The 22,926-nt window shown below is 53.8% G+C and overlaps 1 protein-coding gene across 2 annotated transcripts in view; it reads right to left on the bottom strand.

The window, feature by feature from the left end:
* JPH1 (junctophilin 1) overlaps positions 1-22,926 on the bottom strand; it is a 159,699-nt gene that overhangs the window by 95,029 nt on the left and 41,744 nt on the right. Inside the window, exon 3 of one of the 2 annotated variants that reach the window (XM_075583211.1) lies at positions 7,864-8,241. The exons of the other annotated variant lie outside the window; for it this stretch is intronic. Coding sequence (XP_075439326.1) covers positions 8,187-8,241 — 55 coding nt within the window. The 3' untranslated portion in view covers positions 7,864-8,186. Of the gene's footprint in view, positions 1-7,863; positions 8,242-22,926 lie in introns of those variants that run through there. 2 annotated transcript variants of the gene reach the window in all.

Genomic DNA, 22,926 nt, shown 5'->3' with positions numbered 1-22,926 from the left:
CCGTCTTATGCACTAATATTGTGTATTTTATAATCTTTTATCATTTCCTGAGTTCCACGAGTTTGCGCTGACCATCACCATACTTCAATTGCCGTTATAAGAAGATCCTGGGATTTGTCTTCTTCAAGGTCAAGCTGCAGCAAAACCAACAAGGGCCAGTATACAATTTTTTAATATTTTTCAATATTTTTTAATAATTTTAGGCACAGTCATTTATGTCCATAGGCGTTTAACAACTATAAGCCATACATAACAGGGAGCGCCCCAGTTCCACACTCTATTAGTTAATGTCTGCCTTATCGAATGCCTCCAGCCACGTTGGTTCGGTGAAAATTTGAAGAATATTTTTCAATTATATAGTCGTAAATCTCTGCTAAAGTCGCCTTCTTATCTGTTCCAGCATTAATTGAAAAATATGAGAAACGCGTAACTACTTTGTGGTTTGGTATAAGGACTTGACATGATGTCCATTCAGCAATTGCACGGATAGGAATGTAGAATAATGGGACAAGCATTGTGTATACTGTGGAGATTTTAATTATGGAACGCCTAAATTTGATAATGTCTTCAGCGAGCAAGGTCAATTTACAATGGATGACTGTTGTGGCCACTCTTTATCTAGTTTTTAAACATCTGCAAATTGACTGCACAGGGCAACCAGTGAGTTGTGTAAAGGGACTCACTTTTGACATCTGGCGGAAACACGCAGAACTGCACCCAAACAAATCACAATCCCATTAATCACAAAAAATCAACAACGATAAATATGTGTGTGATTGACAGCCTTCACGGAAGATTAATAAGTGAATGCCACGTGGAATACAGCAGACATTATGAAAACGGCGCTGGGAAATGATCGAATAATGGCTGCTGCATCTGTATATATATAAAATGGGACTGAATGTACAGTAACTGGGAATGCATACAAAATGTAAATGTATAAAAAGATGCAAATGAAAAATGAGCTAAGAATAGGATTAAAAAAAAAATGTATGAATATAAAAATGTAATAAAAATATGGGTATTTAAAAAAAAGGTAAACAAATTGAAATTAAAATGTAAGATGCAACCCATTTAGTCTAAAATTGTGATGTCCAGGTTACATTAGGTCAAGTATTCAATTTATGGATCCAGTATGTTTCTCTTTGTCAGTGATAGGAGTCTGTCACCTCCCCTCACAACTTGTTGTACATATTCATTACCTGTGATGTCAATCCCTCCCACCTCCCCCCAACCCCACAAATCTTTTGGTTTTAGACCTAAAAAAAAAAGCTTAGAAAGTCCATATTGTGTAAGACCATTAGGGATATTGCGTTTATGCTCCAGAAACCAGATTTCCAATGGTCTCTTGGAACTCCATACATATTGTCAATTGCAGGGGCATTTGATCACATTTAACCCACACATTGTATATAGCAAGTGATGAATGGTTTAATGTCAACGTTTTCACCCGTGGTGGAGGGATTGAAAATGTTTACTCTCTCTTACTTCTAAGAAGTTGCAGGTGGTACAACTGGAAATGCCGCATTTGAAGCAGCCCAATGGTTTGGATGGAAGCCAATTCTCTTGTTTATGATATTGTTTTTCCAAACTGTAGGGGTTAGGATAGTTTTCAGGTTCATATTTCTATTGAAACAAATACTGGGTTGTTTAGGACAAAAATGGTGCCAAGAATGGAATCAGATTTCATAACACCCCAATATTTGCTGCATGTTTTTAACCTGGGGGAGCAGCTATAATAAATCATGTGATAAAATGGACTCCTCCAGTTGCTTTATTATATTTCTGATAGGATTTGGTGCATTCTGTAAAGAGAGCGAGAGTTCCTACTCAGATCTTTGACTAATTGAAAGGCTGAATTCACAATATCTGCATCGTAATTTATTTCCAAGACTATTTCTGGGATCCATGGATTGTTGAGTAAAATCACTGTCTTTCGAACAGTTCCTGATACTATGTTGAAATTGGCCATATTTTTAATCCAGTTGGGGTGGTGATCACTTACGGCATCCAAAAAAAACCCCAGTAAATTCAACTGTTTTTATATAGGTCTTTTTATTCATTGTTAAAAACGCAGTTCATACAAACAGATCTAAAAATTCTATTTGAGTCTTACTTTTTGGAAGTGAAGGTGAAACCTAGATCGTTCTGATTAAATACATTAATGAACGTGTCAAGAGTGGCAGTGTCTCCATTCCAAAATACAAATATGGCCAATGCATCTTCTACATAAATTAGGTTAGAATAAAATGGATTACAACACCAAATTAAATTGTGCTCCCAAATATAAATTGACATAGCTGGGGGCAAATTTAGTTCCCATAGCTGTTCTTCAAAGTTATAAAAAGCAATCATTATTAAAATAATTATGGGTTAAAATTAATAAGATACTATTGATGATGTACTAAGATCCACTGGAACTGTGTCTTTAAAAAATATTCAACAGCCTTAATGCCCAAAGAATGGGCTATACAAAGACCGTACGTTGCATGTAACGATGTGTGGTCTTTTTCACATTTAAAGGAGCAGTCTTTGCAGTTAAGTTTTTTTTTCCTCAATAGATTTGAAGCAGGTGGTCTCCTGACCTGAACTGTGTTGATTTCAGCTCTGGGGACCCCCAGTTTCCCAAGATGCATATCTATGTATGGGGTGCCGGTTTCTCTCCAGTTTAAATGTCCCGGTCACGCGGACCAATAGAAAGCTGTAAAGGATGTTATGGCTTCCAATTAGCCTGCATGACCAGGACACAAACTGAAGAGAGGTACCGGCACCCCATATAGAGGTACGTAACTCAGAAGCAGGGGGTCTCCAGAGTGAAATCAGCACAGTTCAACTCTGAAAACACCCTGCTTCAAACCTTTTTTTTTTTTCAAAAAGCATGGCCGCAAGGACTGCTCTATTAAAATCTTTCAGTAAGACAAGTAATTTGATTGAATGTGAGTTCAAGCAGACTACCATATTTGGAAAGGTTTATTGTCACAGACCCAATGCTCGGTCTGGTGGTTTGTTTAGGATTTGTAAACTTAGGGAAAACGGTAAAAACCTGACAATCTACATTCCAGGTCATTCAGTATATACCTTTATCCTCGGCATCAATCAATAATGTCTCAAGTTCTAATAAATACTCATTACTTCAGTCATTGGCTAGTTTTTTGTATGTAGAACTTTCATTCAGTAGTCAATATGCTTCTTTCAGATAGTCGCTTCGATCCTGTAATAATAGTCCACACTCATCTGCCTGTCTTATGACAATTTCCTATTTGTCTATAAATGTATTCAGGGCTACCTTTTCTTCCTTTTTCAAATTGGATCTATACTTTTATGTAATCACCAAGTTCTGTGAGATCCTTATTCACTACATAATGGAAAGTCTCAATAAGATACTGTTTCACTTGAACAAAGTAAACATTTGACTTTAAGTGGCCACTATGTATAAAATTAGTTATATAACACAGGGGGAATTCCCAGCACTCAAAACATGAATATAATTGCAACAATAATTGTCAAGAAAATTAAGATTTTACTGGTATATCAAATATAGTATGAAGCAAACATCCACACAACAGTGATAGTAATTCATGTTCAAGCTCGATAACACATCAATAATATACAGTACTTCGCAACATAACTGGTACAGCACATAAAATAAGGTGGGGAAAAAGGGGGGATGCACTGGGAAAGGGAGACACGGTAAGGGTAGACAAGGGGAGGAAGAGGAGGGGAAAAAACTAATTATTCCCTTGTTTTTTCCCCTCCTCTTCCTCCCCTTGTCTACCCTTACTGTGTCTCCCTTTCCCAGTGCATCCCCCCTTTTTTGCCACCATATTTTATGTGCTGTACCAGTTATGTTGCGAAGTACTGTATGTTATTGATGTGTTATCCAGCTTGAACATGTATTACTATCACTATTATGTGTGGATGCTTGTTTCATACTATATTTGATATACCAGTAAAATGAAAATTGTTGTTGCAATTGTATTCATGTTTGAGTGCTAGGAACTCCCTCTGTGTTAAATATAGTAACTTTGGAGGGAATTAGGGTACATCCCTGTTCCAGTGCACCATATTCAGATTTACTTTTTTCTATACTTAATTTCAGGTGCTGCTAAAAACTTTATACTTTATGTATAATATTAGTTTCATCAGAATTTTTCTGATTAGTAACATGCATTAGACTATGGCTAATTGGCAAGAAGGTGCTCTCTCTTTAAAGCTATTCAGAGATGAAAATACTCAATACATTTGGCATTTAGTGTGGTATGAGAAAATTTCTATTTTTGGAATGCAACAACGATGGTTTCTTATGGAATTCTCTTTAGTGTCAGTTTCCCGAAATATTTCTGTAAATCAATATTCAGTTAACAAATGTGGTGGGTTCACTAGTTGGAGCAAAGATAAGGTCCTTCTGTAGAAGGGCCTTGACTTCTGGGGTTAGAACTAGATTGTCAGTATGAGGGGGTGAAGAAGTTCACTCCCTCTCATTGTTGTAGGCATAGGAGACAACACCCTAGCTTTCAGGTCTGCTAAGGTGTTTCTATCAACTCCTGGTTGGAACCAAGGGGTTAAAAGGCAGGCAGCAGCCTCCTTATCACTTTTCCAGAACCAGCAGGAGAGCAGGTTCACAGAGGATGTGCCTGGGAACAGCTGGGACTCACACCCAGCACTGGAACCAAAGTTCACCAGCCTGCTAAGGGAGCAGGGCTGCACTACCTGCAAGGTAGCAGATTCTCAGGATTGCCTGGGAATACCGAAGACACACCCAGCATGAAAGATAAGGACATTTTACGTTTTTTTTTCTGTCTGATCTTTTCACGGCTGAAGAAAGTATGCCTTAGCCTGTAGTTCCCAGTCCAGGAAATAAATTCCTTAATTTTGGTCGTGAAACTACTGTGTGGACTCCTCACTGACCCTACCTACAAGGCCAATCTGTCACAGTCAGATTAAAAATATTAGCAGGAATATGTTTTATTTGTTTACATGTCTTGCTTTTTTGGGTGACCTCCCACCACTTTCGTCTTCTAGTTCTACTCTCCTTTTTCTTTCATGCTTTGGTGTCCATAATTCTAGTTTGTTTGTGTTCCAGTGGTGTGTGGTCCAATTTATGAGATTAAATGGTTTTCCAACTGAAAAAAAAGAAGAATCATACTCTAATCTGTTCGTTTTAGGCCTAGCTCCAAGGTCTGGACTGGTCCGTTTACGGTGCGTCATCTTCAAGACAGGATTATTCATGTGGACAGATGCAGGTGACTTAAAGGTGTATTCAATTCATGATTAGAAGAGGAGGAAGGTTTGTAAGTATTGTTTTGGGGGGGATATGGGCTTGTGTTGGAAAAAAAATTTATGTAAAGGATTATATGTGAATCTTGGATTATCTACGGTAAGTGGATTTTAAAAATCAGTATTCTTGGATCTGGGCCAATTATTTTTCAGATTTAGATCAGTCATTGTTATCACAGAAACATTTTAGTTTCAAATAGATTGTTTCCTCTTCTATTTGCCTTCTTTTTAAATGCTTGATCGAAATCGTGAATTTCATTTCTTCCTTAAATTTGCCAACGTTATTCTGTAAAGCCTCAATTTCTGCTGCCTTTCCCTCTGTATTTCACTATCAATTTCATGAGATTACTGGAACAATTATCTAAAATATTTCCCCACTATTATGAATTCTATATCTTGCATTTTGAAAGTTGTTTTCTTAAAAATTCTTTGATATCTAGGGATCCTGTTATCAGTGATGTAATCATCAAGTGTTACCATGTCGTACCAGTTTTTTAATTTCCTAAATGAAAAGTTTATCCAATGGATTTGAAATAAAATAAAAATTCTGTAGAGAGTCCTATGGCAATTTATCCATTGTGTGCACTTTGTCGTGGCTGCTAAAAAAAAAAAAAAATCAATAGATAGTCTCCTTTGAATACGTCTCTCAAAGACAGAAAGCATTGTGGGGTTAGAATTCATAAAAGTACAGTATAGAGCAGCTACCTATTGTGAAGAACAAATAAAAAAATTATAGTACAGCCAGTCTGAAGCGAGCGCTCAGATACTTGTATGACAGCACCCAAAACAAAGATTAGGGTCATAAAATCCACTTGGGTTAAAATATTAGTAATAATAAAAAAAATAAAAAATAAAGATTATAAAATCAGATGAAAACAGGTCATGATGTCCAATGAATAACCTTTTGTCAGGTGCAGTGTCCTAACAATGGTGCACCTGACAAAAGAGTTAACCCCCAAAATGTTGTGCTACTTATGTTGACCTGCAAATGAAGAGTTAACCAAGATAGAGTGTAACTAAAATTGTGTGCTGAGGAAGCTTTCTGAAAACGTAACTTCGGTAATACTACATGGCAGCTATACGGTCCCTGTCTGTACCTCCAGCAAACAGAGCAAGATAATGTATACTACTTGATTGCCATTGATTTCAGTGTTTTGAAATTTGTTAAATTGTATAACATGTTTTTACGCATTTAACGTCGCTTCAGGTAATGACCAGAAAGAGACCGGGGGGGAGGGAAACTGGGGGCTGGGGGGAGGGGGGGGGAAACTGGGGGGAGGGGGAGGGAAACTGGGGGGGGGGGGAGAGGGGGAGGGAAACTGGGGGGGGGGGAGAGGGGGAGGGAAACTGGGGGAGGGAAACTGGGGGGGGGGGAGGGAAACTGGGGGGGAGACTGGGGGAGAGGAAAGGGTGACGGGGAGTGTGACGGGGGAGTGTGAGAGAGGGCGACGGGGGAGTGTGAGAGAGGGCGACGGGGGAGTGTGAGAGGGCGACGGGGGAGTGTGAGAGAGGGCGACGGGGGAGTGTGAGAGAGGGCGACGGGGGAGTGTGAGAGAGGGCGACGGGGGAGTGTGAGAGAGGGCGACGGGGGAGTGTGAGAGAGGGCGACGGGGGAGTGTGAGAGAGGGCGACGGGGGAGTGTGAGAGAGGGCGACGGGGGAGTGTGAGAGAGGGTGACGGGGGAGTGTGAGAGAGGGTGACGGGGGAGTGTGAGAGAGGGTGACGGGGGAGTGTGAGAGAGGGTGACGGGGGAGTGTGAGAGAGGGCGACGGGGGAGTGTGAGAGAGGGTGACGGGGGAGTGTGAGAGAGGGCGACGGGGGAGTGTGAGAGAGGGCGACGGGGGAGTGTGAGAGAGGGTGACGGGGGAGTGTGAGAGAGGGTGATGGGGAGTGAGAGAGAGGATGATAGAGCGAGGCGGAGTGCGAGAAAAAGGGAATGTTATAGAAAACATAGGGGGGGGTTAGGGGGGTTTCTCACAAGGCTGCAAACAAGTGGGTGGGGAGCCCCAGTGGAAACCCTAGTCCTGGGCCCAGGGAAAGCTGTCTGCGGTAAGAAGAAAAAAAAGAGATCAGTGTGACAGCCACGCCATGAAAAAGCGGAACTCACCAGCCAAAGGTAAAAAAAAAAAACCTTTATTGAAACTACATAAAAACTGAAGACATCACAAACAAAAAAGCTCCTCCTCCCACATGTTTCACGCTGTCACTGGTGCTTTCTCAAGGAGTATAGTAGGAGAGGCACTGTTATTTAAACCCCTCCTTTCTAATTACAAAAACACAAACATATGTGCTTAATTGAATGTCTATGACAGACATAAATGGACAATTGCAGAGTAAGTAGTGAATAAAGCCAGCCTTTTAACAATGTAGCTACTGTATATACATACACCTGAATAACGGGAAGATATCCAATTGCATAGTAAATAATAATATTGTGTATTGCAGTCAGCTAACATATAAAATAAATGACTTATTGCAATAAAATTACTATATTGAAAAATCTAGATAAATAGTATCCAAGATAAATAGTTATCAATATCATGTCGGACAACTATCAATACAATTAAGTATATAAGTGATCTAAAATAATCTATATCAACATTGCAGGTATGGCTGAATTAGGAGGAAAGCACTCGTATATATACACATCATAGAAATCATGTATAGTATACATATATTGTATTAAGAACCATACAGTATGCTTACAAGGTAAGAAAAAAGTATATATGCAAAGATATCTCTTGATAGTTGGTAGTTAAGCTGTCTGCGGCTCCGGTCAAAACCGTTTCTCTTTAAGCACAGTGGAAGGTTCCCTTGCAAAAAGTCTTTGTTTCTTCTGAATGTGCTTCATCCCATCTTTTTCAAATCGATAGGTTCACATCTATTGTTTGTTATTTGCTGGACTGGGATTACGTGACTGAGATCCGGAAGGCCAGTGGCACGCCAAGGGTTATAGATCTAGGACTATTAAAGACCGCATGCATGATTTTATTTTTATATAGTGCCAACAATGTACAGTACGCAGCGCTTTACAAAATTACAATACAAGGTCAATACATTACAAATAAGGGGCACAAGTGCAACGGTAAATGACAACATACTGGTAAAGCAAAGGGAGGTACTTTGTTAAATAAAGCATTACGCATCACACACCAGGATTTCATGTGATTGTTTGGCGTTCTGTATAGTAAGGAAGTCTGGACATTGGACAAAAACACAAGTTACTCCATCTCTCCTCTACCAACACCCAAACAAATATGCAACTCGGTGGTTATGCTTCTCTCTTTCAGGATAATAGACAGCCGTCCGATTTATTATGACGACTTAGCTGGAATATATCTGCTTGAAAAAGTACAAGTAGGTTGGAGTGTGTTGGAGAAAGAGCGGACATTCCTTAAATCAAAAACGAGCATCAGCATCAACCAGCAAACAAAATGTATTACAACATAGATCAAGTAACCAACATTATTATTTTCATATAAGTTGAACTGTACACATCTTTTCGCCTTTTAATTCTTATAAATTAGCTAGATGCTCCATGTGGTGATTGTGCATCTAGCCACATGCAGATCCGGAATGATATATGTGGGCATGACCACAAGACGGCTGAGGAGGCGTGTCCTTGAACATATAGGTACAATCAGAAATGAAATAGACACGCCGGTGGCCAGACATGTCACCAGAGTACATAATGGGGACACGTCCTTTATATCTTTTCGGGTTATAGATCACATCACTTTGGGTGCCAGACGTGGAGACCTGGATAGCATGTTACTTAGACCTGAAGCGAGATGGATTTATATGTTGGGAACCCAATCACCACATGGACTCAATGAGGGTTTTGGATACACAGCCTTTTTGTGAGCAATGATTCACATAATACCCTTATTGGAAGCACGCAGCCTTTATTCCCAGCATAATCACCAGTATATATGATAGAAGATGACTGGAGTTGTCACCACCTACTGTGGTGGTCATCTGGCTTCAGAGGAAGTTTGAAAAACTGTGATTTAGACATGATGTCATTATGGCAATATATGTGCGTTTCCTGTATAGATGGAATCACAAACTGTCATAAGAGAAGGATGTGTGTGCGCAGACATTGTTTATTTGTGTAAAGTGTCACATACCTAGTTAATACATTGAACACTGTCAGTCATTGTCTAAGTGCAATTTTTAACGAATTAGTGTTTTTAATTAGGGCAAAAACAGCGGCCCCTTTAGTGCCATTATTGAGTGTACGTTTTTGGCGAACCCTGATTGGTTTAAAGGTAAATCAATGAGAATATGAGGGATATATAAACAAGGAAGGCTTGCTGGTATCACACCCTCTGGCTATCCCTCGTTGGAGGTTAAATCAACAACTCCATGTTTGCACATGCAGTCTATCTATGCGTGTATAAATCAAAGGTCCCTGCAATATGTGAATCCTGATTTTTAACTCTGCAAGGTTATACTTTTGATAAATATCCACACACCTGCCCACTACATGGTTAATTAGGCGCTGATACACCAGACATTATTACAGTAAGTCTGGTATAGGAAAGAATTACACTGTATATGTGATGGTGTGATTGTTAACCTCCAGGACTGTGGTAATTTGGTGTTCACTGGATATGCTAGGTATCCCGCACAGCAAAGTGGGCTACCAACAAGTACCCGCATATGCTAAGGCTATGTCACTCTGTATTTGTGTATTATATCAATTAGTTTGAGTCCCTCAGTGTTACTACCATAGGGCAAGTATTGAAACACTGTTTATATTACACTCGATAAACTCCGCGTGTGATCAGCGGTTATCTGTCAGATTAGCATCATTTAGGTTTTAATTTTCTTTGTTTCTCTCTTTATTTACCAATTATTAAAGTAAAATACAATTAGTGGAGGAAGAGTGCTTATTTAATAAGGATTCTCTCTCTAAGTATACATATCACATTTCTTCCCTTAGCACCCCTCTTATATGATGTAATTATAATTATACAATTACTACTGTATTAGGCAGTGCGGTATCCACGTGTGTATACAATGTAGCTATACAGGTGTCAGAAAAAGTCAGATTCTTCACTTGGTTACTGGGTGTTAAGAAATGCAATGTAACTGCTGAATAAATAAACAGCAAGCAGAATAATACAAACTTTGAATGTGTCAAGGATATGCCCACTTCTGTTAATATTATCTCTGTAAAGGTCGGGGCTAGTAGGATGACGGTGGGATGTCTGTTTAAAAATGGTAGCGCACACACACACACACACACAAACGCGCACCCCTAGATACACACCCAGACCCTCGCCCCCAAATGCACGCAGACCCCCCTTTCCCCACACACCCACAGGTCCCCCCACCCTACACACACATCCCCACACCCTCAAATACGCATGCCTACATACATACATACATACACACACACATCCGCCCACACCTGCCCAGACCCTAACCTAACACCCCTAGATTCACCTACCCCCACACTCCCAGACATACCTACACTGCCCCCACAAACCCCACCAAACACACCCAGACCTACCTATACCCCCACCCATCTACCCCCCATCCAGATCCACCTACCCCACCCCAAGACCCACCTACCTAACCCCCCACCCCATGATTCAATTACCTCCACCCTCTCCCAGACCATCCTACCCCCCTCCACCCCCACCCCGCCCACACACACACACACACAGACATACCTATCCCTCACACACAACCTAACCCACCTACCAGACCCATCTACCCCCACCAACATACACCCTCTCCCACCCAGACCGACCTAAACACAGACCCACCTACAGCCTGCGCACACACACCAACACCACCCCTCCACACACCCTACCTACCCCCCCACACACACACGCAACCAAACCCACGCTGCCCATCCCTAGGCCCACCAACCTAACCCCCCCCACACTACTTATCCCTGCCCACACCCCTAGATGCACCTACTCCCCCCTCAACACACCCACAAACATCACCCCCCATACACACACACAACCAAACCCACCTACCCCACCCTAGGCCCACTTACCTACCCCCCACCCACACCCTAAATCCACCTACCCCCCCATAGTACCACCTACAACCCCACACACACACAACCAGGCCCACCTAAACACACGGGCCAACCTTTACCCCCTCCCACACACAACCCATACCCACCTACACCCCCACCACACACCCCATACCCTCCTACACCCAACACAGCCACACACCAATCCCCCCCTACATACACACTTCCCCCCGCCAACACACACCCAACCAGAATCACCTACACCCCCCACACACCCGTAGATCAACCAACACACTTCCCCCACCAACATACACATCCTGACCCACCTACACCCCCAAACACGCATACAAGACCCACACACGCCTACCCTCCCACACCCCAGAACAAACACACACCCCAAGACCCACATATACCTTTTCCCACACCACCCCTCCAGAACCCCACCCTCACCTCCAGAGCCACCTACATACACAGACACACCTATGCCCCCCAACATACACACTTCCCCCCCACACACACACCCAGACCCACCAACACACACACACACCCAGACCCACCAACACACACACACACCCACACACACACACACACACACACACACACACACACACACCAGCCTACCCCCTTACAACCAAACCCATTTATCCCACTCCCATAGGCCCACCTACCTAACCCCCCGCCCCACGATCCACATACCTTCAGCCGCACCCCTAGATCCACCACCCACACTCCTAGATCACCCTACCCCCCACCCTCTCTGACCCACCTACACATCCCTAGGCCCTCCTACCAACCCACACAGACTCACCCCAAGACACCTACCCCTCCAAACCCCTAGATCCACCTAACACCTCACACACAATCCTCCCCTCACACACTCTCCCACATACACACCCCTCCCCCCACAGATACCTTGCTCCCCCGCACCCCCAGATCACCCCAAAACACCTACCCCATCCCCCCACACACCCAGATCATTCACCTACGCCCCCACACACAGAACCTGCCCTGCACACACAACACGAGAACCCCACCACACCCAGCCTCCCCCCCCCCCAACACAGCACCAGACCCCTACCCCCACACACACCCCCAGCCTCCCCACAGACACCCCCTCACACACACCGCACCCTCAGATCCACACACACCTAACCACCCCCCCACCCTTACCTACTCCAACCCCCACACTCACTGTCACTCCCACCACCACCACCCCCAGACCCACCAAAACGCACCCACAACACCTAACCCACGCACCCGCAACACCCAACCGCAACACTCCCCCACACGCAACACCCAACTCACGCACCCGCAAAACCCCCCACGCACCCGCAACCCTCCCCCAAGCACCCGCAACACCCAACCCCCCCTCACGCACCCGCAACCTTCCCCCGCACGCACACGCAACACCCAACTCCCCCTCACGCACCCGCAACACCCTCACCACACACCCGCAACACCCAACCCCCCCACCACGCACCCGCAACACCCAACCCCCCCAACACGCACCCGCAACATCCAACCCCCCGCAACACCCAACCCCCCCCCAAGCACCCGCAACACCCAACCCCCCTCACGCACCCGCAACACCCAACCCACCCCCCACGCACCCGCAATACCCAACCCCCCTCCCCCACGCACCCGCAATACCCAAACCCCCTCCCCCACGCACCCGCAACACCCAACCCCCCCCACGCACCCGCAACACCCAACCCCCCCCACGCACCCGCAACACCCAACCCCCCCACGCAACACCCAACCCCCCTCACGCACCCGCAACACCCAACCCCCCCACAACGCACTCGCAACACCCCCCTGCACCTGCAACACCCCCCATGCACCCGCAACACCCACCCCCCATGCACCCGCAACACCCAACCCCCCCACGCACCTGCAACACCCCCCCATGCACCCGCAACACCCCCCCATGCACCCGCAACACCCCCCCATGCACCTGCAACATCCACCCCCCCACACCCAACCCACCACGCACCCGCAACACCCAACCCCCCCACGCACCCGCAACCCCCCCCACGCACCCGCAACACCCAACCCCACCCCACGCACCCGCAACACACAACCTCCCCCCACGCACCCGCAACACACAACCCCCCACAGCCACCCAGACCCGCCCACACACCCAAGCGAGAGACCCGCCCTCACATCCACCCACCCAGACCCGCCCACACATCCAACACACATCCACCCACCCAGACACGCCCACACATCCACCCACAAACACCCACACATCCACCCACCCAGACCCGCCCACACATCCACCCACCCAGACCCGCCCACACATCCACCCACCCAGACCCGCCCACACATCCACCCACCCAGACCCGCCCACACATCCAACACACATCCACCCACCCGGACCCGCCCACACCCACCCACACCCGCCCAGACCCGCCCACACATCCACCCACCCAGACCCGCCCACACATCCACCCACCCAGAACCGCCCACACACACACACACACGTACCCTCAACACCCACTCCCCCACGCACCCGCAACACCCACCCCCCCACGCACCTGCAACACCCAACCCCCCCACGCACCCGCAACACCCAACCCCCCCCACGCACCCGCAACACCCAACCCTCCCCACGCACCCGCAACACACAACCCTCCCCACGCACCCGCAACACACAACCCCCCACCCACGCACCCGCAACACCCAACCCCCCCCACGCACCCGCAACACCCAACCCCCCCCACGCACCCGCAACACACAACCCCCCCCACGCACCCGCAACACACAACCCCCCCACGCACCCACAACACACAACCCCCCCCCACGCACCCGCAACACCCAACCCCCCACCCACGCACCCGCAACACCCAACCCTCCCCACGCACCCGCAACACCCAACCCCCCACCCACGCACCCGCAACACCCAACCCCCCACCCACGCACCCGCAACACCCAACCCCCCCCCCACGCACCCGCAACACACAACCCCCCCCACGCACCCGCAACACACAACCCCCCCCACGCACCCACAACACACAACACCCCCCCACGCACCCGCAACACCCAACCCCCCACCCACCCGCAACACCCAACCCCCCCCACGCACCCGCAACACCCAACCCCCCCACGCACCCGCAACACACAACCACACCCCACGCACCCGCAACACACAACCTCCCCTCACGCACCCGCAACACCCAACCCCCCCACGCACCCGCAACACACAACCCCCCCCACGCACCCGCAACACCCAACCCCCCCCACGCACACGCAACACCCACCCCACGCACCCGCAACACCCAACCCCCCCACGCACCAGCAACCCCCCCCCACGCACCCGCAACACCCAACCCCCCCCACGCACCCACAACACCCAACCCCCCCACGCACCCGCAACACCCAACCCCCCCCACGCACCCGCAACCCCCCCCACGCACCTGCAACACCCCACCCCACGCACCCGCAACACCCAACCCCCCCCCACGCACCTGAAACACCCAACACCCCCCACGCACCCGCAACCCCCCCACGCACCTGCAACACCCAACCCCACCCCACGCACCTGCAACACCCAACCCCCCCACGCACCCGCAACCCCCCCCAACGCACCCGCAACACCCAACCACACCCCACGCACCCGCAACACACAACCTCCCCCCACGCACCCGCAACACACAACCCCCCACAGCCACCCAGACCCGCCCACACACCCAGACGAGAGACTCGCCCTCACATCCACCCACCCAGACCCGCCCACACATCCAACACACATCCACCCACCCAGATACGCCCACACATCCACCCACAAACGCCCACACATCCACCCACCCAGACCCGCCCACACATCCAACCAACCAGACCCGCCCACACATCCACCCACCCAGACCCGCCCACACATCCACCCACCCAGACCCGCCCACACATCCAACACACATCCACCCACCCGGACCCGCCCACACCCACCCGGACCCACCCACACCCGCCCAGACCCGCCCACACATCCACCCACCCAGACCCGCCCACACATCCACCCACCCAGAACCGCCCACACACACACACGTACCCTCAACACCCACTCCCCCACGCACCCGCAACACCCACCCCCCCACGCACCCGCAACACCCAACCCCCCCCACGCACCCGCAACACCCAACCCCCCACAACCACCAAGACCTGCCCACACACCCAGCCACCCACCCAGATCCGAGAGACCCGCCCACACATCCACCCAGACCCGAGAGACCCGCCCACACATCCACCCACCCAGACCCGAGAGACCCACCCTCACATCTACCCACCCAGACCCGCGCACCCAGACCCGCCCACACATCCACCCGCCCACACACAATCGCCCACACACAGACCCGCCCACACACAATCGCCCACACACAGACCCGGCCACACACACACACACCCAGACCCGCCCACACACACACACACACACAAACCCGCCCACACACACACACACCCAGACCCGCCCACACACACACACCCAGACCCGCCCACACACACACACACACACACCCAGACCCGCCCACACACACACACCCAGATCCGCCCACACACACACACCCAGACCCGCCCACACACACACACCCAGACCCGCCCACACACACACACCCAGACCCGCCCACACACACACACCCAGACCCGCCCACACACACACACCCAGACCCGCCCACACACACACACCCAGATCCGCCCACACACACACACCCAGACCCGCCCACACACACACACAGACCCAGACCCGCCCACACACACACACCCAGACCCGCCCACACACACACACCCAGACCCGCCCACACACACACACCCAGACCCGCCCACACACACACACCCAGACCCGCCCACACACACACACACCCAGACCCGCCCACACACACACACCCAGACCCGCCCACACACACACCCAGACCCGCCCACACACACACACCCAGACCCGCCCACACACACACCCAGACCCGCCCACACACACACACACACAGACCTGCCCACACACACACCCACCCAGACCCGCCCACACACACACACCCAGACCCGCACACACACACACACACCCAGACCCGCCCCCCCCCCACACACACACACCCGCAACACCCACACCCCCCCACGCACCCGCAACACCCACCCCCACATGCACCCGCAACACCCACTCCCCCACGCACCCGCAACACCCACCCCCCCCACGCACCACCCCCCCCCACGCACCCCCAACACCCATCCCCCCCACGCACCCACAACACCCCCCCCCCACGCACCCGCAACACCCAACCGCACCCGCAACACCCACCCCCCCACGCACCCGCAACACCCACTCCCCCACGCACCCGCAACACCCACCCCCCCCCACGCACCACCCCCCCCACGCACCCCCAACACCCACACCCCCACACACCCGCAACACTCAACCCCCCCCCACGCACCCGCAACACCCAACACCCCCCACGCACCCGCAACACCCAACCCCCCCCACGCACCCGCAAAACCAAACCCCCCACGCACCCGCAACACCAAACCCCCCCACGCACCCGCAACCCCCCCACGCACCCGCAACACCCAACCCCCCCCACGCACCCGCAACACCCAACCCCCCCACGCACCCGCAACACCCACCCCCCCACGCACCACCCACCCCCCCCACGCACCACCCACCCCCCCCCACGCACCCGCAACACCCACCCCCCCACGCACCCGCAACACCCACCCCCCCACGCACCCGCAACACCCAACCCCCCCACGCACCCGCAACACCCAACCCCCCCACGCACCCGCTACACCCAAACCCCCCCACGCACCCGCAACACCCAACCCCCCCCACGCACCCGCAAAACCAAACCACCCACGCACCCGCAACACCAAACCCCCCCACGCACCCGCAACCCCCCCACGCACCCGCAACACCCAACCCCCCCACGCACCCGCAACACCCAACCCCCCCACGCACCCGCAACACCCACCCCCCCACGCACCCGCAACACCCACCCCCCCCACGCACCACCCACCCCCCCACGCACCCGCAACACCCACCCCCCCACGCACCCGCAACACCCACCCCCCCACGCACCCGCAACACCCAACCCCCCCACGCACCCGCAACACCCAACCCCCCCACGCACCCGCAACACCCAACCCCCCCACGCACCCGCAACACCCAACCCCCCCACGCACCCGCAACACCCAACCCCCCCACGCACCCGCAACCCCCCCACGCACCCGCAACACCCAACCCCCCCACGCACGCCACAACCTGCCCACACCCAGCCACTCAGCCAGATCCGAGAGACCCGCCCACACATCCATCCACCCAGACCCGAGAGACCCGCCCACACATCCACCCAACCAGACCCGCCCACACATCCACCCACCCACCCACACATCCAACCCACACATCCACCCACCCACCCAGACCCGCCCCACACAAACACCCACCCACCCAGACCCGCCCACACATCCACCCACCCCAGCCCACACATCCACCCACCCAGACCCGCCCACACATCCACCCAGACCCGCCCACACATCCACCCACACATCCACCCACCCAGACCCGCCCACACATCCACCCACCCACCCAGACCGCCCACACATCCACCCACCCAGACCCGCCCACACATCCACTCACCCAGACCCGCCCACACATCCAACACACATCCACCCACCCAGACCCGCCCACACATCCAACACACATCCACCCACCCAGACCCGCCCACACATCCACCCAGACCCGCCCACACATCCACCCAGACCCGCCCAGACCCACCCACACATCCACCCACCCAGACCCATCCACACATCCAACACACATCCACCCACCCAGACCCGCCCACACATCCAACACACATCCACCCACCCAGACCCGCCCACACATCCACCCAGACCCGCCCACACATCCACCCAGACCCGCCCACACATCCAACACACATCCACCCACCCAGACCCGCCCACACATCCAACACACATACACCCACCCAGACCCGCCCACACATCCACCCAGACCCACCCAGACCCGCCCACACATCCACCCGCCCGCCCAGACTCGTCCACACATCCACCCACCCACCCAGACGCGCCCACACATTCAAACAACCCACCCACCCCCGCCCACACATCCACCCACCCACCCAGACCCGCCCACACATCCACCCAGACCCGCCCACACATCCACCCAGACCCGCCCACACATCCACCCACCCACCCAGACATCCACCCACCCAGACCCGCCCACACATCCACCCGCCCAGACCCACCCACACATCCACCCACACTTCCACCCCACCCCCCCACACATCCACCCACCCACCCAGATCCGCCCACATCCACCCACCCAGACCCGCCCACACAGACCCACCCACACATCCACCCACCCAGACCTGCCCACTCATCCACCCAGACCCACCCACCCATCCACCCAGACCCGCCCACACATCCACCCACCCAGACCCACCCACCCAGACCCGCCCACACATCCACCCACCCAGACCCGCCCACACATCCACCCACACCCACCCACCCACCCACACCCGCCCGAGACCCGCCCACACTTCCACCCACCCAGACCCGCCCAAACATCCACCCACCAAGACCCGCCCACACATCCACCCACCCACCCAACCAGACCCGCCCACACATCCACCCACACATCCACCCACCCACACATACACCCACCCAGACCCGCCCACACATCCACCCACACCCACCCACCCACACCCGCCCGAGACCCGCCCACACATCCACCCACCCAGACCCGCCCACACATCCACCCACCCACCCAGACCCGCCCACACATCCACCCACCCACCCAGACCCGCCCACACATCCACCCACCCAGACCCGCCCACACATCCACCCGCCCACCCCCGCCCACACATCCACCCACCCCCGCCCACACATCCACCCACCCAGACCCACCCACACATCCACCCACCCAGACCCGCCCACACATCCACCCACCCACCCAGAGACCCACCCACACATCCATTCACCCAGACCCACCCACACACCCAGACCCGCCCACACACCCAGACCCAGACCCGCCCACACACCCACACACACCCAGACCCGCCCACACACACAGACCCAGACCCGCCCACACACCCAGACCCGCCCACACACACCCGCCCACACACACACACCCAGACCCGCCCACACACACACACCCAGACTCGCCCACACACACACACCCAGACCCGCCCACACACACACACCCAGACCCGCCCACACACACACACCCAGACCCGCCCACACACACACACCCAGACCCACACACACACACACCCAGACCCGCCCACACACACACACCCAGACCCGCCCACACACACACACCCAGACCCGCCCACACACACCCACCCAAACCTGCCCACACACACCCAGACCCGCCCACACATCCACCCAGACCCACCCACACATCCACCCACCCAGACCTGCCCACACATCCACCCAGACCCGCCCACACATCAAGCCACCCACCCAGACCCGCCCACACATCCACCCACCCAGACCCGCACACACATCCACCCACCCAGACCCACCCACACATCCACCCACCCAGACCCGCACACACATCCACCCACCCAGACCCGCCCACACATCCACCCAGACCCGCCCACACATCCACCCAGACCCGCCCAGACATCCACCCAGACCCGCCCACACATCCACCCACCCAGACCCGTCCACACATCCACCCAGACCCGCCCACACATCCAACACACACACCCACCCAGACCCGCCCACACATCCACCCAGACCCGCCCAGACATCCACCCAGACCCGCCCACTCTTCCACCCACCCAGACCCGCCCACTCTTCCACCCACCCAGACCCATCCACACATCCACCCAGACCCGCCCACACACACACACCCAGACCCGCCCACACACACACACCCAGACCCGCCCACACACACACACCCAGACCCGCCCACACACACACACCCAGACCCGCCCACACACACACACCCAGACCCGCCCACACACACACACCCAGACCCGCCCACACACACACACCCAGACCCGCCCACACACACACACCCAGACCCGCCCACACACACACACCCAGACCCGCCCACACACACACACCCAGACCCGCCCACACACACACACACCCAGACCCGCCCACACACACACACACCCAGACCCGCCCACACACACACACACCCACACCCGCCCACACACACACACACCCGCCCACACACACACACCCAGACCCGCCCACACACACACACCCAGACCCGCCCACACACACACACACCCAGACCCGCCCACACACACACACACCCAGACCCGCCCACACACACACACCCAGACCCGCCCACACACACACACCAGACCCGCCCACACACACACACACCCAGACCCGCCCACACACACACACACCCAGACCCGCCCACACAACCCAGACCCCGCCCACACACACACACCCAGACCCGCCCACACACACACACCCAGACCCGCCCACACCACACACACACCCAGACCTGCCCACACCCAGACCCGCCCACACACATACACCCAGACCCGCCCACACACACCACCACACACCACACACCCCCCACACACCCCAGAACCATCTACACCCCCACAAAGACCCACCTACCCCCCTCACACACAATCTAACCACCTACACCCCCAACACCCCTAGGGTCCCAACTAACCTCACCCACACTGCTAGGTCCTATCCCCACCCTCCCCTCCTCCCCCAGACCCACCTACCCCCTCACACACAACCTAACCCTAACCTAACACCCCCTAGATCCACCTACAACCCACACCCCGAGACCCACCATCACTGCCCCCGCACACCCCACCAGACACACCCAGACCCACCTACACCCACCCAGACTCACCTACCTAACTCACCATCCCATGATTCAATTACCTCCACCCTCTCCCAGACCCACCAACCCCCCACCCCCACACACCCATATCGCCAACCAGACCCCACCTACCTCCACCCAGGACCGACCTAAACACACATACCCATCTACCCCCTCTGTACACACCCAGACCCACCAACACCACCCCCCTACACACCCTACCTACACCCCCCCCAAACACACCCTGACCTACCTACCCCCCCCACACACAAACCAAACCCACGTTCACCACCCCTAGGCCCACCAACCTAAACCCCCCATGCTACTTATCCCCGCCCACACCACTAGATCCACCTACTGCCCCTCAACAACCCCCCACTTACAAACCCCCCCCCCACACACACCACACACCCCCAAACCCACCTACCCCACCCCTAGGCCCCACTTACCTACCCCCATGCCCACACCCTAGATCCAACTACCCCATACTACCACATAGAACCCCCCCAACACACCCCCTAGCCCCTCCTACCAACCCACACACTCACCCCAAGACACCTACCCCCCCCAAACTCCCAGATCCACCTAACCCCACACAACACCCCTCCCCCACACCCTCTCCTACCTACACACACCTCCCCCCCCACACCCTATCCTACCTACACACCCCTGCCCCCACAGATTACTTTGCTACCTTGCTCCCCCAGATCACCCCAATACACCTACTCCACCCGCCCACACACATCCAGAACACTCACCTACCACCCCACACAGACTCCTACCCTGAACACAACACACACCACTCCCCACGACACAACCCTGAGAACCCCCCCCCCACACACACCGCACCCCTCAGATCCACACAACACCTAACCAACGGACACACCCTTACCTACCCACCACCACCCGCAGACCCACCACACTCACCGCCACTCCCACCTACACGCCCAGACCCACCACCCCTCCCACCTACACGCCCAGACCCACCACCCCCCACCACCAGGCCCACCTTCCCCCACACTCACCGCCACTCCCACGACTGTCCCCCCCCACGCACCCGCAACATCCCCCAACATCCCCCCCCTCCCACGCACCATCCCCCCTCCCACGCACCCGCAACATCCCCCCTCCCACGCACCCGCAACATCCCCCCCCTCCAACGCAACTTCCCCCCCCCACACACGCAACTTCCCCCCTTGACAACCTCCAACTTAGCATCGCTCCCACGCAACCCCCCCCCATGCACCCGTAACGTCTCCCCCCCCCACGCAACCCGCATCACACCCCCCCAACGAGGCCCGCCAAACGCAACATCCTACTCACGCACCCACGAGACCCCCCCACTCAATATAACCCCCCCACAGACGCACACAGAACCCAAGACATCTGCCCCCCCCATGCAGCCGCACCCAGAACCCCCCCCACCCCACTTAGATCCTTCCCCCCAAGTTCCCTCATCCACACACCCGGAACCCCCACACCACCCCAAAAACCTTTCTTACCCCACAGACGCACCCAGAACCCCCCCACACACAGAGCCCCCCCCACCCTCATAGGCGCACCTAGAGCCCCACACAGATGAACCACGAACCCCACTCCCCCACAGACGCACCCGAAACCCAAGACTTCACCCCCCAACCAGCCACACCCAGAGTCTTTCCCCACACATGCACCCAGAACATCTCCCCACATGCACCCAGACCCCCCCCCACATGCACGCACAACCACACTCCCCCAGACTTCCCAACTTACCCCCCACACACCACACACACACACACACACACACACACAACCCCACACCAAGGCCCTCCCCCACTCACCCCCCCCCCCTCCCCACACACACACAAACCAA

The sequence above is a fragment of the Ascaphus truei genome, chromosome 2 (assembly GCF_040206685.1).
Source record: "Ascaphus truei isolate aAscTru1 chromosome 2, aAscTru1.hap1, whole genome shotgun sequence".
In the NCBI taxonomy this organism is placed as follows: Eukaryota; Metazoa; Chordata; class Amphibia; order Anura; family Ascaphidae; genus Ascaphus; species Ascaphus truei.
Note: the sequence above shows the minus strand (reverse complement) of the source record. Positions and strands in the feature narration are given on the sequence as shown.